Raw genomic sequence first — 14,380 nt, 5'->3', positions numbered from 1 at the left:
GTTTAAAAGAACGCCGAGGAGAACAGCGAGCACAGCTCGCACGACTTCGCGAAACTTCCTTCTACCGGATTAACTGCTTGCCGGAGGAAAGTTTCCGTTTCCGGCGCAGCATGCGCACTTTCGTTACGAAACCACCGGCGAACTAATTTTGTCGCCCCGAAGCGGTAATTCTGTTATCGGTTTCGTTTCTTCGATGGCTACAATGAGAGCCCGCGAAGCGCTCGTCATTTAACCGTTTGCGCTCCGAGAACTTTTTAGTACGGATGATCGGCTGCGAATCACTGAGCGTTCCGTTCCATTTGGCTGATTAGTCGCTGTCCCGCTCCACTTGTCTGTATGTTCGGCCGAATTTCACTTGTTTATAAGGCGCGTATATTTCGTAATATTTATCGAATTGTGAAACGATCTAGTTTAGCTGTTTGAGCATTTCGACAGACCTTCGGAATTTTTCCGATTACCACTGACCAGAGTTAAACATTATACGAATTGTTTTGAGTAAATTATATAGTTTTAGTCGAATATTTTATTCGAATAACGATTATTCGTTATAAATCATCCTGTCTATTTATTCGGATATAGAATTATGAGAGTAATTCTTTAATCGAATAAATTATTCGCATAATTCTTTAATCGAGTAAATTATTCGAACAATTCTTTATTCGAATAAATTATTCTTATGATTCTTAATTGGAAGAAAAATTGTAAAATTATTCGAATAATAATGCGAATAAGTGTCGACTGTTTTCGTCTTCATGTAATTTTATAGGAATATATTTATACGAATCTAAATATAAAAAAAGAACATTGAGAATCAGTTCAATTTGAACTATTTATAGAATTATAAACAAATTCGAATAACAGAAAAATTTTCCTCGTCAATTAATAGATTATCTGTTACAAAAAGAACATATAAATACTATTCGATCTCATTCATTCTAATCATCGTATAATGTTTAAGAATTTGTATCCATAGATTGTTTATACGATGTATTTATATGAATAAGAGAAACACAAGACACTAAAAGCATCAGAAGTATTTAACGACACTGCCACATTGTTCCTAATTTATTAAAATGACCAAAAAAGAAATCAAATCTCGAATTTTCTTCCCCTAAAATTATTAAAGAAAATTCTTATTGTGCATAAAATAATTAAACGTACTTCTCTCTCAAATAATTCTGCTGGACAATTCCTGTTCGTAATTTTCTAATTTTTTCTAATGCTGCATTTGCCATTAACGTTCAATAAATAAGAAAGCGATCTTCTAACGTCCTGATTCTATTTTTCAGACAGCAAACCCAATTCTACTTAGCTGATCACAAACCAGCCCATTCTATTGTATCTGCCTGGTTACATTCCAACTCATTCCATTTGTCTGGTTACAAACCAGCTCATTCTACTCGTCTGATTACAGTCCAACGCATTCTATTCATTTGTTTTGTAATGCAGTAGCCAGATGATTCCATTTGTCTGATTACAAACCACCCATTCTACTTGCCCAATCGTCATTCCCTTTCTACTTGTCTGACCATAAACCACCTGTTTCCAACTTGCCTGAACGTTGGCCATTGCTATTCCACCTGTCTGGTTATTGATCGTCCTTATTCTACTTTTCTGGCTGTAAGATGCTCTCCCATTCCACTTGTCCGACCGTAGACCATTGCTATTCCACCTGTCTGACTATTGGTCGTCCCTATTCCACTTGGCACAGATCTGATTTTGTAAGAATATCTCAAAGGTCATCCAAATATCGGCTTAACGTATACAATTGGGTCTACATATTCTTAATAAATAACTAAATTGTGGATATTTTCGCAAAATAAAAATTGTTTTCATCAATTAAAAGAAACCGACGATTTTAATAATGTTCATTCCAATATTTTCACTTCGCACATTATCTATTAATTCTTGTCATAAGTGTGCCTTATGTCGCAAAATATACAAAACTTTGTCTATATAAAAATGCATAACATAGCTTCGACGAATACAACGTGACTTTGAAAATTGTAAAACACTGAGAAAAAGATCTTAGCAACATTACAGGCAGCATGTTACAGGCAACATTGTTCATTGTTTCCCTACTTTCGAGCTGGGAGATTGGAAGTTCCACAAGAAAAAATATTATTTCTTTTGTTGAAAATAATTCAAGATAACTAAGTTGAATTCGAGGCTGATCTACGAAAATTGTATTCGATTTAGGAAAAATATATTTGGTCAACATTTACTTATGTCATATTATTAGCGACGTCTATGGTAGTTGAGAATTGTTGCAGTAAATAAATAAAGTTTGGCAACAACGTTGAAAAATGGTAACAACGTTTCTAATTCTTGTATTACCTTCCATTATTACTGTTACATTTTCTAGTGCACTGTTACAAGCCTCCCGAATCAGCCTTCTAATAATTCAATCAGTATTTGTAATTATTGCAAGATTCATTCATTGATGCCCAATGTTTGCAGATACAGTTGGGTCTACATATTCTTAATAAATAACTAAATTCTGGATGTTTTTGCAAAATAAAAATTATTTTCATCAATTAAAAGAAACCGACGATTTTAATAATGTTCATTCGAATATCTTCACTTCGCACATTATCTACTAATTTTTGTCATAAGTATGCCTTATGTCGCAAAATATACAAAACTTTGTCCGTATAAAAATGCATAACATAGCTTCGACGAATACAACGTGACTTTGAAAATTGTAAAACACCGAGAAAAAGATCTTAGCAACATTACAGGCAGCATGTTACAGGCAACATTGTTCATTGTTTCCCTACTTTCGAGCTGGGAGATTGGAAGTTCCACAAGAAAAAATATTATTTCTTTTGTTGAAAATAATTCAAGATAACTAAGTTGAATTCGAGGCTGATCTACGAAAATTGTATTCGATTTAGGAAAAATATATTTGGTCAACATTTACTTATGTCATATTATTAGCGACGTCTATGGTAGTTAAGAATTGTTGCAGTAAATAAATAAAGTTTGGCAACAACGTTGAAAAATGGTAACAACGTTTCTAATTCTTGTATTACCTTCCATTATTACTGTTACATTTTCTAGTGCACTGTTACAAGCCTCCCGAATCAGCCTTCTAATAATTCAATCAGTATTTGCAATTATTGCAAGATTCATTCATTGATGCCCAATGTTTGCAGATACAGTTGGGTCTACATATTCTTAATAAATAACTAAATTGTGGATGTTTTTGCGAAATAAAAATTGTTTTCATCAATTAAAAGAAACCGACGATTTTAATAATGTTCATTCCAATATCTTCACTTCGCACATTATCTACTAATTTTTGTCATAAGTGTGCCTTATGTCGCAAAATATACAAAACTTTGTCTGTATAAAAATGCATAATGTAGCTTCGACGAATACAACGTGACTTTGAAAATTGTAAAACACCGAGAAAAAGATCTTAGCTGCCTCTTCGAAGGAAATATTTTATCTTCGGATGTTTTCTCTTATCATTAAGAGCTACAAAGATGTCATAAATTACGTGCGGTATGTTGTCATAAATTCTTCCACAACGATTTCCATATCTTTAGTTCGCGGAATAGTTACGCGCGGTATACTTCCGGCCATAAGCATCCATCGACGTTCCGTATAATTTTCAATTGTCTGAAAACTATCCAACGCGTTCGTAAAGACCGAAGGTATAATAAACGCGGCGAACTGCGATCGATTCCGAAGTTCAAAAGTAATCGCATTTTCCTCCTAACCGCGCTTGAATTTCTTTGTCGCGCGTACCTGACCGAGAACTCGCGTTTCGTTCGACTATTCGACCCGCTCGCTTCAAAGCTGCTTTATTTCAGCGTGAAGATTTTTTTTTCCAGCGCTATAGCACTTATTCGTTTCTCTGTCCAGCCGCACCTACAGCTCTGCTTTGTGAAATCGGGCGCGGAACATTTCACGGTATTTTGTAGGATTTCATTACAGTCCGCTTTTTTGGTTTATCGCTCGGATTCACGGCCTCCCGGCTTGGACCTCATTCTGGCGAAATTAACAGCATCTGTGTTTTGCGCCGATGCGTCGAAAAACTCATGGACGTTCCAATAGAAGAACCATCGCGAAATTCAATTCGCGAAATAATTATATACTTAGGCTTAGACGCGATAAATAAAGATACGAGGAACGAGTTGAAATTGATTAAAATGTTCTGAAATCGGAAGTGATACTTATAAAATCCTTCGAAGGCAGCGTAATATTTTCGTATTTTAGCGCAATTTATTCGCAATTTAGCATTTAATGTTTAATCAGTTTTTGCTTGTTTGCGAAAAAATGTAATATCGTCGTTGAAAAATAGTAACTTTTGCTATTCAAATTTTTCATGAAATAGGAAGCAGTCGATGTAAAATTCAGCGGTGAGAAATACGTAACTAACTTTGTACATTCCTCTTTGGTAATGAAAACCTGAGGTAAAACGAGACAAGTTCGAATTATCTCTTTCAGTGTTGACAAAAAGTATAACAGAGATAATATCTACTTTTGATAGCATTTTTATATCATCATATTCTGTTCGTATTATTCGATTGTCATTCAGATCATATTATTTGTTCATAGTCATATTACAAACCATACAAAGATCATGATAGATCAAATGTTTCAGAAATACCAGAAATAAACAATGTGGCATCACAATTTCAATGAAATATATATGAGCATGTATATAAGTTGCCGAGATCTATAAAATATATTTCTTAAATTTTCATTACAGGCTCATATAAAATAATTTAAAAAACCACAGTTTCTCTTACATTTTTTTTAAATCCAAGTAATAGCAAAATTAAGAAAAAAAACTAGTCTAACATTTATAAAAAAATTCAAGCCATTTATAGCAGTTTTAAAAAAGTTGTAGCGTTCTAAAAGGTGTGTGGAGACTTTTACTTCTTACTCTATATGAGCCGTTTATTTTGAAAGTGGCATAAGTCATTTTGTTTTTAAGTCGGTCACTTTACTTTTAAGTCGATATATTTAAGGGTTTGCGTTTTAACACGTTTAAAAATATGGATGCAAACTTTCGAAAAACATTTCGCTAATTTCGTATAAACATTAAAAAATCACCACTTTTCATTACGGTAAAGTGACTTATGCCACTTTCAAAACAAACGGCTCACATATAGATGCTACTAAGAGTTACGCGAGACCCGGCCACCGGCCGCTACGGCCCATAATGCGAGGGCTAATCATTAAAATGTTTAAAATACAGTGTTTATCGAGAATCAATGACGAACGTGGATCGACAACGAATTGATGGATTATTCACTGAAAGAACAGATCGAAGATAGCGAAACGTCACTTTCGTTCCGAAGGACGACAGAGTGCAGCAACATTTGCGAGACACAATGTCGTCCGCAGGAAATATTTGGGCAACTTCTGCAGAGGAACAAAAAGGCTCCAGCCATCAATTCCAGCGTGGCTGGTACATACTTCCATTTGGTTCGTGCTCGGTATAAACTGGAATCGCGCGTGATGAGCGGTATAATGTCCCTTTGTGTGGTGTCGGACGCGGCCACGCATTCCGCGTGGGCGGCGCGTGGGCGACTTTACACGCGGGCACAACCGGTTCGACGAACGTACGATTACGTCGCATTACACTTTGCACGCTCGTCACTCGGGGAACGTCATTCGCGCTTACGTTTCCGTGCCTCGCCGAGTAACAAGGTGGAGGAGGAGAAGGCCTCTCTGCGAAGAACGCACGCGACAAACGCCCCTCCTTCGAGAACCCATAAATCATTCGTAACGTTGATATACATTGCCGCTTGCAAGCATTTCCCATCTCCGCATGGGACACGACTGCGACCTGCGAGCCAGTGTCGGACATTGTTCGAATAGCTTCGAATATATATATATAATATATAATATAATATAATATTAATTAATTATTATATATATATTATATATATATATATTATATATTATATTATATTATATATTATATTATATATTATATATATATATATATAAGTATTTATCTAAATTAATTATTCAAATGAATTCTTTTAAGTCGAGCATTTTATTCGAATAACAATTATTCGTTGTTTCGAACAAATTATTCTATCTATTTATTCGAATCAATTGTCATTTATTGTCATTTATTATTTATTATTATTATTATTATGTCATTTATTATTATATTTATTTATTGTCATTTATTCGAATTACTTGTACGAATAGAGATTGTAAAATGTGATTCGAATAGTTACGTTAGAAATAAAAATTATTCTGCTCGGTCGCTTCGTACACTTGACGATAATCGTTCTTGCAATTTTAGCATATTTTCGTTGGAAACTTTGTTCGTACATTTGCATCGGATGATTGGCATTCTGTCGATGGACATCTGCATCCTTTTGACTCGTCATTATTATTCATTAGTCTTGATAACGGTACAACTAGAATAATATAAAAATGGTCGAAGGAATATACATAAGAAATACATACAAAATATATATTCATAGATGTCTGTATAAGGAATGTATACATGTAGAGGTCTGAATAAAAATGAACACATATATAGAGACTGTATAAAGATGTATACAGATGTAGGTCTGTATAGAAATCTCTGCATATGAGCCGTTTATTTTGAAAGTGGCATAAGTCACTTTACCGTAATGAAAAATGGTGATTTTTTAATGTTTATACGAAATTATTTATTCTGAGAACAATATCAGCACCCTGAGATAACAAATACAAGTAAATCTTCTCGAAAGTTAGCATTCATATTTTTAAACGTGTTAAAACGCAAACCCTTAAATATATCGACTTAACAAACGACAAAGTGACTTATGCCACTTTCAAAATAAACGGCTCATATATCGGTATGTATAAAAATGTCTATATATAGGGCGTTCATTTTATCCTGCACGTTGAAATATCTTCGTCATTTTTGCTGATATGAAAAATGTCTTTCGAACAACTTTATTCAGTTTGAAGCTAAGAATATTATGATTCGTGTTCACTTTTCTCTTTCAACGCGTATTTATTTTTCTATAAAAATAATAAGAAATACAATAATAAGATAAATATAGTAATAGATTTTCGATCGAATCTCTCGATCATATTCCATATAAACAGAATTTATTTACTAGCACGATTTCTCGCGGAGCTACAAATTGACCGAAGAGATTCGAACGATCAGACACGTGAGAATTATTTTCTGTACACAAGCAGAACGTTCTTCGTTTCCGCAAAAAACGCGGCCAACATATCGTCCCGCAAAAAGTCGCGAGCAACGTCGATCCGTAGGAACGTGTCTCAGAAACCCGTATCTGATAAGATCAATCATATTCGTCGCCGAGACGGGGCTCGCTCGATAGACTGGAAAGGTCGAACAGACGGGAACAATGAGTCTACGACCCGAATACTTTCGCCGGCCGTATGGCGAACGCGCTTTCGAACTGGTTTACTGTGTTATCCGCGACGCTCGTGCCAACGTAATCCCGCCGAAACGCGAGTAACAGGGGAAACAACGAATAGGCTGTTTCGAGTGGAAATTAAAATATTTCATCGGGAGCCTGCAGGCTTTCCGGATGGAAGCCATTTGATCGAACGGTTCGGACAACGATTCCGTCTGGCCGCGCGGATGACAAAGCGGGCATAAACGGGTTCGACAGGTCGATGAAAATACCGAGGACGTTGAGTACGGGAATTAACGGATACACGTGTGTTTACCTGCGCACCGACCGAATCCCTGTCCGAAGGGAGCGCTGCGTCTCCTGCACGTGACGTGTATGTGATTGGGCCATTAGTAACTCCGGCTCAGGATCTGCCGGACTATCACTCGCAGATCCACGTAACTAGTATAACTGAGAACGAAGTGATTGAACTTGTAGAAAATTGGATTGCGCGTTTGCTAACCTGCCCGCTCGATAATCCGCGCTAATTCATCGTTCGATGCTCTAAACAAAGCGCGGCGCTCGACACTATAGATCGTATGGATCTTCGTGCATTCATGATGCGTGCAAATTTATCAAACGCGAGAGAGCCTGAATTTTTGACGAGCAATACATCCGTGGAGCGCGAACGCTCGTGTTATCAAAGGTTGGCAAGGTTTTTGGTTCGGGTCCGCTGCGAACAGAGTTGGGCAACATTTTATTATTCGGATAAGAGATAAATGATTAAGGAATCAAGTTTTATTCGGATGAGAATTTATTCGTACGGGAATCCTCAACGATGCAATTTCTTTTGCTCTTTCATTTCGACGAGGTGGAAATGATAAAGTTACTTCGAAAATTTTTATACCGATAAATCTATAAGCTTTGGTTTCAAAAAAGAAAGCTTCCCCGCCAACTAACTGTGACGGTCAATCGCTGCAGAGCTAATCACTATTCTTTAGCCTCCTCCCCTATTTCGAGTAGGATTATCGGATAATCCTAGATGTTCATGCAATAGTAACGAACAAGGTATTGATCACATTGTCTGGCAATGTTCTTTTTACGAACCTCAAAAGTCCAAGCTATGTGAGCAACTTAGCAGCTTAAAACTGTTTCTACAAATCACTATGTCTGTTTTGCTTGTTGAACCCAATATCGAAGTGTGTGCACGTATCCTATTATTCTTAAAAACATGTAATATAAATGTATAAATGAGCCGTTTATTTTGAAAGTGGCCTAAGTTCATTTTTCAAAAACACCGAGCTAACTGTTTTAATATCCACATTTCTACGTTATACATATAATTTCATGTCAGCAAAGCTGAAAGAACGCAATGACCCTTAGGAACGCGAAAACATTATGCCATCATGTTATCAATTAGCAATATTTTTGAATTTATTAAAACGTAGAAACCTTAAATATCTGGATTTTCAAACAAATGGACTTAGGCCACTTTCAAAATGAACGGCTCAAATAATCCATGAATTACTATTTAAGGTTTCTGATTAAGTACATTCACTTTACTGTATAGCGAATAAATCTCGTCTGAGATTTGAAAACTTATAGTAAACAAAAAAGATGAAAATGATACATATTAGTTGGTTAGAATCATAGTGACGTAAGTCACATTTTTCTCATTTTCAGAAACTGCCTATATTTATTGTGAAGATGATTCAGACTTAATTTAATTCATAGCGACCTTATAATTTATTTCACTTGTATTTTTAACATTTACACGTACAGATTATATTTTAAAACGAAAGTCAAAGTATCGAAAATGTGTCTCACGCCACTACGATTCTAACCAATTTATACGTCGACGTCCCTAAATTCTTCCAATATTTCCATTGTTCCAAATTTCACCTAATCATTTTTGCCACAAATGCATGAAATCCGCAGCTCAATGAGCACTACTATTGGGTTGGCAACTAAGTAATTGCCGATTTGTTCAATGAAATAAAAAATTTTTTTTACTTGGAATGAAGTTCAATCTGTAATGTATTTTCCATTTTGTTCGATGACCTTTTGCCATCTCTCTGACAACTTGAAAATTCCACGCTCGTAGAAAGTCTGATTCTTTTCGGCCAAAAACTGAGTTAAGTGAGATTTTACAGCGTCATCATCGTTAAAAGTTTTACCACGAAGGGAGTTGTCCAGGGATCGAAATAAGTGGTAATCCGATGGCGCGAGATCAGGGCTATATGGTGGGTGTGACATCAATTCCCAACCAATATCCATCAATTTTTGCCGAGTGGACAAAGACGTGTGCTGCCTAGCATTGTCCTGCTGGAAAATGATACCTTTACGATTGACCAATTCTAGTCGCTTTTCCTTGACCGCTGCATTCAATTTGTCCAGTTGCTAACATTCACGGATAATAAAAAATAACATAATAATAATAATAATAATAATAATAATAATAATTTTATAATATAACATTTACGGATATCATAAAAATGAGAGTGAGAGACATCTATAATTGAAATCGGCAATTACTTAGTTGCCAACCAAATATATCTAAAACATCAAACTATTCCAAACGACGATCGACCCTGAAAATCAAGACTCAGAGCTCGACATTCAGCAGCCAATAGCTGCAGCCGTCAGCATCGATTATGCGAATATGCTCTGGAGCCGCTTCGTTTACGTTTACCGACTCGTCTTCCCGTTGGATCCGCGATACTCGTATGCGGAACAAGGACCGAACCAGGTAACCCACTGTACGTGTATCGAATGATTCAAATTCTATTGATCTACTCGGCCCTGACACGCTATCGCGCCGACGATATCGCGCGCTGTATCGATTGGTCGATAGAATTAAAGATGCATGAGAGGAACGGAGTTGGTAGCGGAGGGGGGAAAGATGCTTAGGAGCCTTAGGGAATCGTTATGGGATTTCTGGACCCGTGGTACGCACGTGGAACCCGGGACCGGACGGCTTTCGAATGGAGAGCCAATTAGAAGCCAATCGAACTTCCGGATAATTGAGAAACCTGGTATTGAACTGGGATTTAAATAATGCCCGCTCTCTTTCTCGCTGAATTCAATGAACGCGAGTAGTTCCTGTTCGCCGGTTACTGTTTTTCGTTCTGGTTCTGATAGCTGACTGCCGCGAGAATTTGATACACCGAGAAGAAAAATGCGACGACGAAAGTAATCATGGTTCTAAAGAAATCTAGAGTGAGAGTGCTTGATAAAAGCGATAGACGGTGTTGGAACAACGATGTCGACTGGCAACATCGTCGATATTTCTTTGTCGTTCCTCTATTTTCGGCCTGGAAAACTGGAAGTTCCACGAGTCAACCAATCGCGAAGTATCAGAAAGATGTTATTTGATTTGTTGAGAATATTTTATGATGATTAAAGTGCATTTGACCATTGGTTTTCAAGAATCTTATTCAATTTGGGAAATATGATATGGACAGGCAACATTGTTCATTGTTTCCCTACTTTCGAGCTGGGAGATTGGAAGTTCCACAAGAAAAAATATTATTTCTTTTGTTGAAAATAATTCAAGATAAGTGAATTGGATTCGAGGCTGATTTACGAAAATTGTATTCGATTTAGGAGAAATATATTTGGTCGACATTTACTAATGTCCTATTATTAGCGACGTCTATGGTAGTTAAGAATTGTTGCAATAAATAAATGAAGATTGGTAACAACGTTTCTAATTCTTGTATTACTTTCCATTATTATTATTACATTTTCTAGTGCACTGTTACAAGCCTCCCGAATCAGCCTTGTAATAATTCAATCAGTATTTGCAATTATTGCAAGATTCAGTCATTGATGCCCAATGTTTGCGGATGCATCATTAAGTAAGAAATTATTAAATTATCAATTTGTTATAAGATTTGTCAATTTAGCTTTCATTTCGAAACATTTTCTAGGATTAATCGAATACCTCGACGTCAATTTAATATATTATAATAACATAATTTTACTAATTTTTATTATCTTAGACAGGTATGTTATAAAACGATTAATCGCATTTCAATTTAATCAATCTTCCCTAAAATATTGTAATTATAAAATAAGTAAAAATAGGGTAATTACCCTCCTTTAGAACATACTTACAACGAACTTCCTATTGTTGAAAATAAATTTTAGTACGACAGAACAGCGTAATGACTTCAAGACTTGCATATAAAATTCCTAAATTTTCATTAATCTTTTGCATTCAAAGTCATTTTATCTGTGTATCCAAAATAGTTTTTCTGACTTACAGTATATCCATTTTACATGAGATTGAGTCGTGCGACCGATACAACAGTCCTTTAAATATAAACAAATTCGATAATGTGAAAATTGTTGTGGAACGAGAATTAACAATTTTCAGCGGTGTCTTATAGAATCAGTCGAGTGCAAACGGTTCAAAGTAAGGTCTTTATAGCTGTATGATTTTGATACCGGCATTATTCCAGCAAAGCTGTATCAAAATCGATATAATACCGAAATGTCAGTTCCTATATAATACCGAAACCGATATAATACCGAAAACCGACATAAATACCGGTATTATTTCGGTATTCCGTTTGGAGTGGTATTATTAAAGATTAAAGTGAGATGAGTCTTCAGGCTCTTATTATATAACCAGGCTTTCGTAAGGCCAGACAAAATAACAACGCTTATATATAGAAGAAAATAACACCGGTTAAAGAGAATAACCCATCATCTGTGGTTAAAGAGAATCTTGAAGATTCTAATGAAATCTAAAAACTGAAAAAATTACAGGTAAATATAGGTAAATATATTTCTGAATCTTGGTTTCTATAAGGGATATAAAGGTACCATAAATTCTCCCTAATTAACGTTGAGATTTGTGCACAAAAATGGACAATTTGGGAAGAGGAGATACGATTTTTCGAGCTTTATTATCGAGGGTAATTGTTACAATATTTTAGGGAAGATTGATTAAATTGAAATACGATTAATCGTTTTATAATATACCTGTTTAAGATAATAAAAATTAGTAGAATTATGTTATTATAATTAAGCTTCGTTTTTGTAGCTCCTCTTCCCAAATTGTCGATTTTTTAATACAATCTAAGCGTCAATTAGGGAGAATTTATCGTACACCCAAAAATGACGGATATAATTCCGGTATTTTCCATTGTTTTGTGCGAATGCCTGACTAAAGGAAAGCTTTAAAACATCGTACTTGCTTGCTGCCGGCGATGCTTACTGACAGTGATAAACAAGTTCGCCGGTCTCTCGTATAGACAAAAGGTCCGCAACGAAGCAGTATAGAAAGCAAAAGCGAAGGACTCACCCGTCGGTGTTGTGCGCCAGGAACGATTTCGGCAGGGACAAGGAGCGTTGATGAGGATCCAGGCAGATCTCGGCCGGCAATGAATCATCGGCCCTGGTGGGAGCGCTGCCAGGCCTGGACAGCATGCCGTCCTTAGGCGGCTCCATCAGCGTCTTCAGGGAGCCGATCACGGCATCCTCCATGGGAGTCGAGGCGCCGGAACTTTTCGCGTTCCTGGGACTCTTGGTGACCGTTCGATCGGACGTGGTGACCCAGATGTCGCTGCTGGACGAGGACGAGGTGGTCGAGGAGGACGCGGCCTGCCCGCTGGGCGATCTATTCGCGATCCCCTTTCCCTGGACCGGCGACACCTTCCTGTCCTTGGCGTCGCAGCCCTCGAAGCTGCCGGCGAACTCCGGTTTCCTGTAGAACCGGTGGTGCTCCCTCTTCTCGACGGAGGAAGGGGTATTCCCATTGGAGCCTTCGAGCGGCGACCACCGGTTCGATTGCTTCAGCACGCTCTTCGGCTGTCTCTCCTGATATTTCGGGTTGTTTTGATCACGGTTCGCTCGGCTCTTCCGAGAGTTCTCGCGGTCCCGGTACTCTCTATCGTCCATCCGCTCTAACGAGGCCGGGGACGAGCTGGCGCTGCCTCTGCTCGTGTGACTGCCGGCGTCCGTGGGGATCCTCTGATGAGCCGGGTAGCTCTGGGACAGCTTCATGAACACCGGGACCTGGTTAGGCGAGTACAGAGTGTCCCTCTGCGAACAATGCGGCCAAAAATCGCAGGTGCTGCTGTTGCAGCGCAACTTCGTGTCCGGGCTGATGCAAAAGTCGTGGCTCGACGAGGACGCGCTAGCGTTTGGGGTCGTTGCACCCCGCTGCAGCGTCTTCGGCCGTCGAGATTGCTGTTGTTGCTGCGGCTGTTGCTGCTGAGATTGCTGCGAGCTTTGTTGCGAAGATTGTTGAGATTGCTGAGACGATTGTGGAGGTTGCTGCATAGAAGTACCACTCGTCTTGGCCGATGGCTGTTGTTGTTGTTGCTGTTGTTGCTGTTGTTGTTGCTGCTGCTGCTGCTGCTGCTGCTTCGACGAAATAAAGTAAACGTCGTAGGTGCTCGGATTGCTCCGTCTTTGCTCCTGACTCTCATCCCGACGCTCGAAACGAGTCGAGAGAAGATTCCTCGGCACCGCGCGGCTTCTTGTGCCGTAAAGAAACTCGGTTACCGTCTCCGTCTCGCGGAGAAGCTCCTCGTTCAACGCGTCCTCGGTCGACTGCGCTTTTCCTGGGAACACACGTACACACGCATATACACATACAGGTGAACGTATCAACCGTTTTGTATTGAAATCCACTTATAGGACGGAAAGACTCGAGCGGATGACTCGATCGACGCGAGACCACCGTTGACTGTATTTATTTTACACTCCTACGCTTTTCTTGCCGCTAAAATAATCCGTGACACGAGACCAATCTGCGTGCTTGTACACTCGTGGAACAAATTTTGGCGCATTGCTGAAGCTGCTTGAATTGTGCAACGAAAGGTCAATGTTTAGAAAATAAAGTCTCCGATGGACAGGGAAATTAATTTGTAGACAGCGCTTCGAGTTATTTTTAGTTTTCAGTGGGCCATCTATTTTCTTGTGTAAAAGATTTTGGAAATTGCTTGTGTGCAATTAGTGTTTATGTAGTATATAACTTTAAACGAATTTAATAAATGTTATTCGGTTCGACGAGAGCTATCGCG

At 38.0% G+C, this 14,380-nt stretch overlaps 1 protein-coding gene across 5 annotated transcripts in view; it reads right to left on the bottom strand.

Moving 5' to 3' along the window:
* RhoGEF3 (Rho guanine nucleotide exchange factor 3) overlaps positions 1-14,380 on the bottom strand; it is a 384,940-nt gene that overhangs the window by 212,121 nt on the left and 158,439 nt on the right. For all 5 annotated transcript variants that reach the window (XM_033474191.2, XM_033474194.2, XM_076522015.1 and 2 more), the window contains one exon: positions 12,655-13,918. In XM_033474191.2, coding sequence (XP_033330082.2) covers positions 12,655-13,918 — 1,264 coding nt within the window. The remainder of the gene's footprint in view (positions 1-12,654; positions 13,919-14,380) is intronic.

This window comes from Megalopta genalis, chromosome 5 (genome assembly GCF_051020955.1).
Source record: "Megalopta genalis isolate 19385.01 chromosome 5, iyMegGena1_principal, whole genome shotgun sequence".
Classification (NCBI taxonomy): domain Eukaryota; kingdom Metazoa; phylum Arthropoda; class Insecta; order Hymenoptera; family Halictidae; genus Megalopta; species Megalopta genalis.
This window is presented reverse-complemented; position numbering and strand designations above follow the sequence as displayed.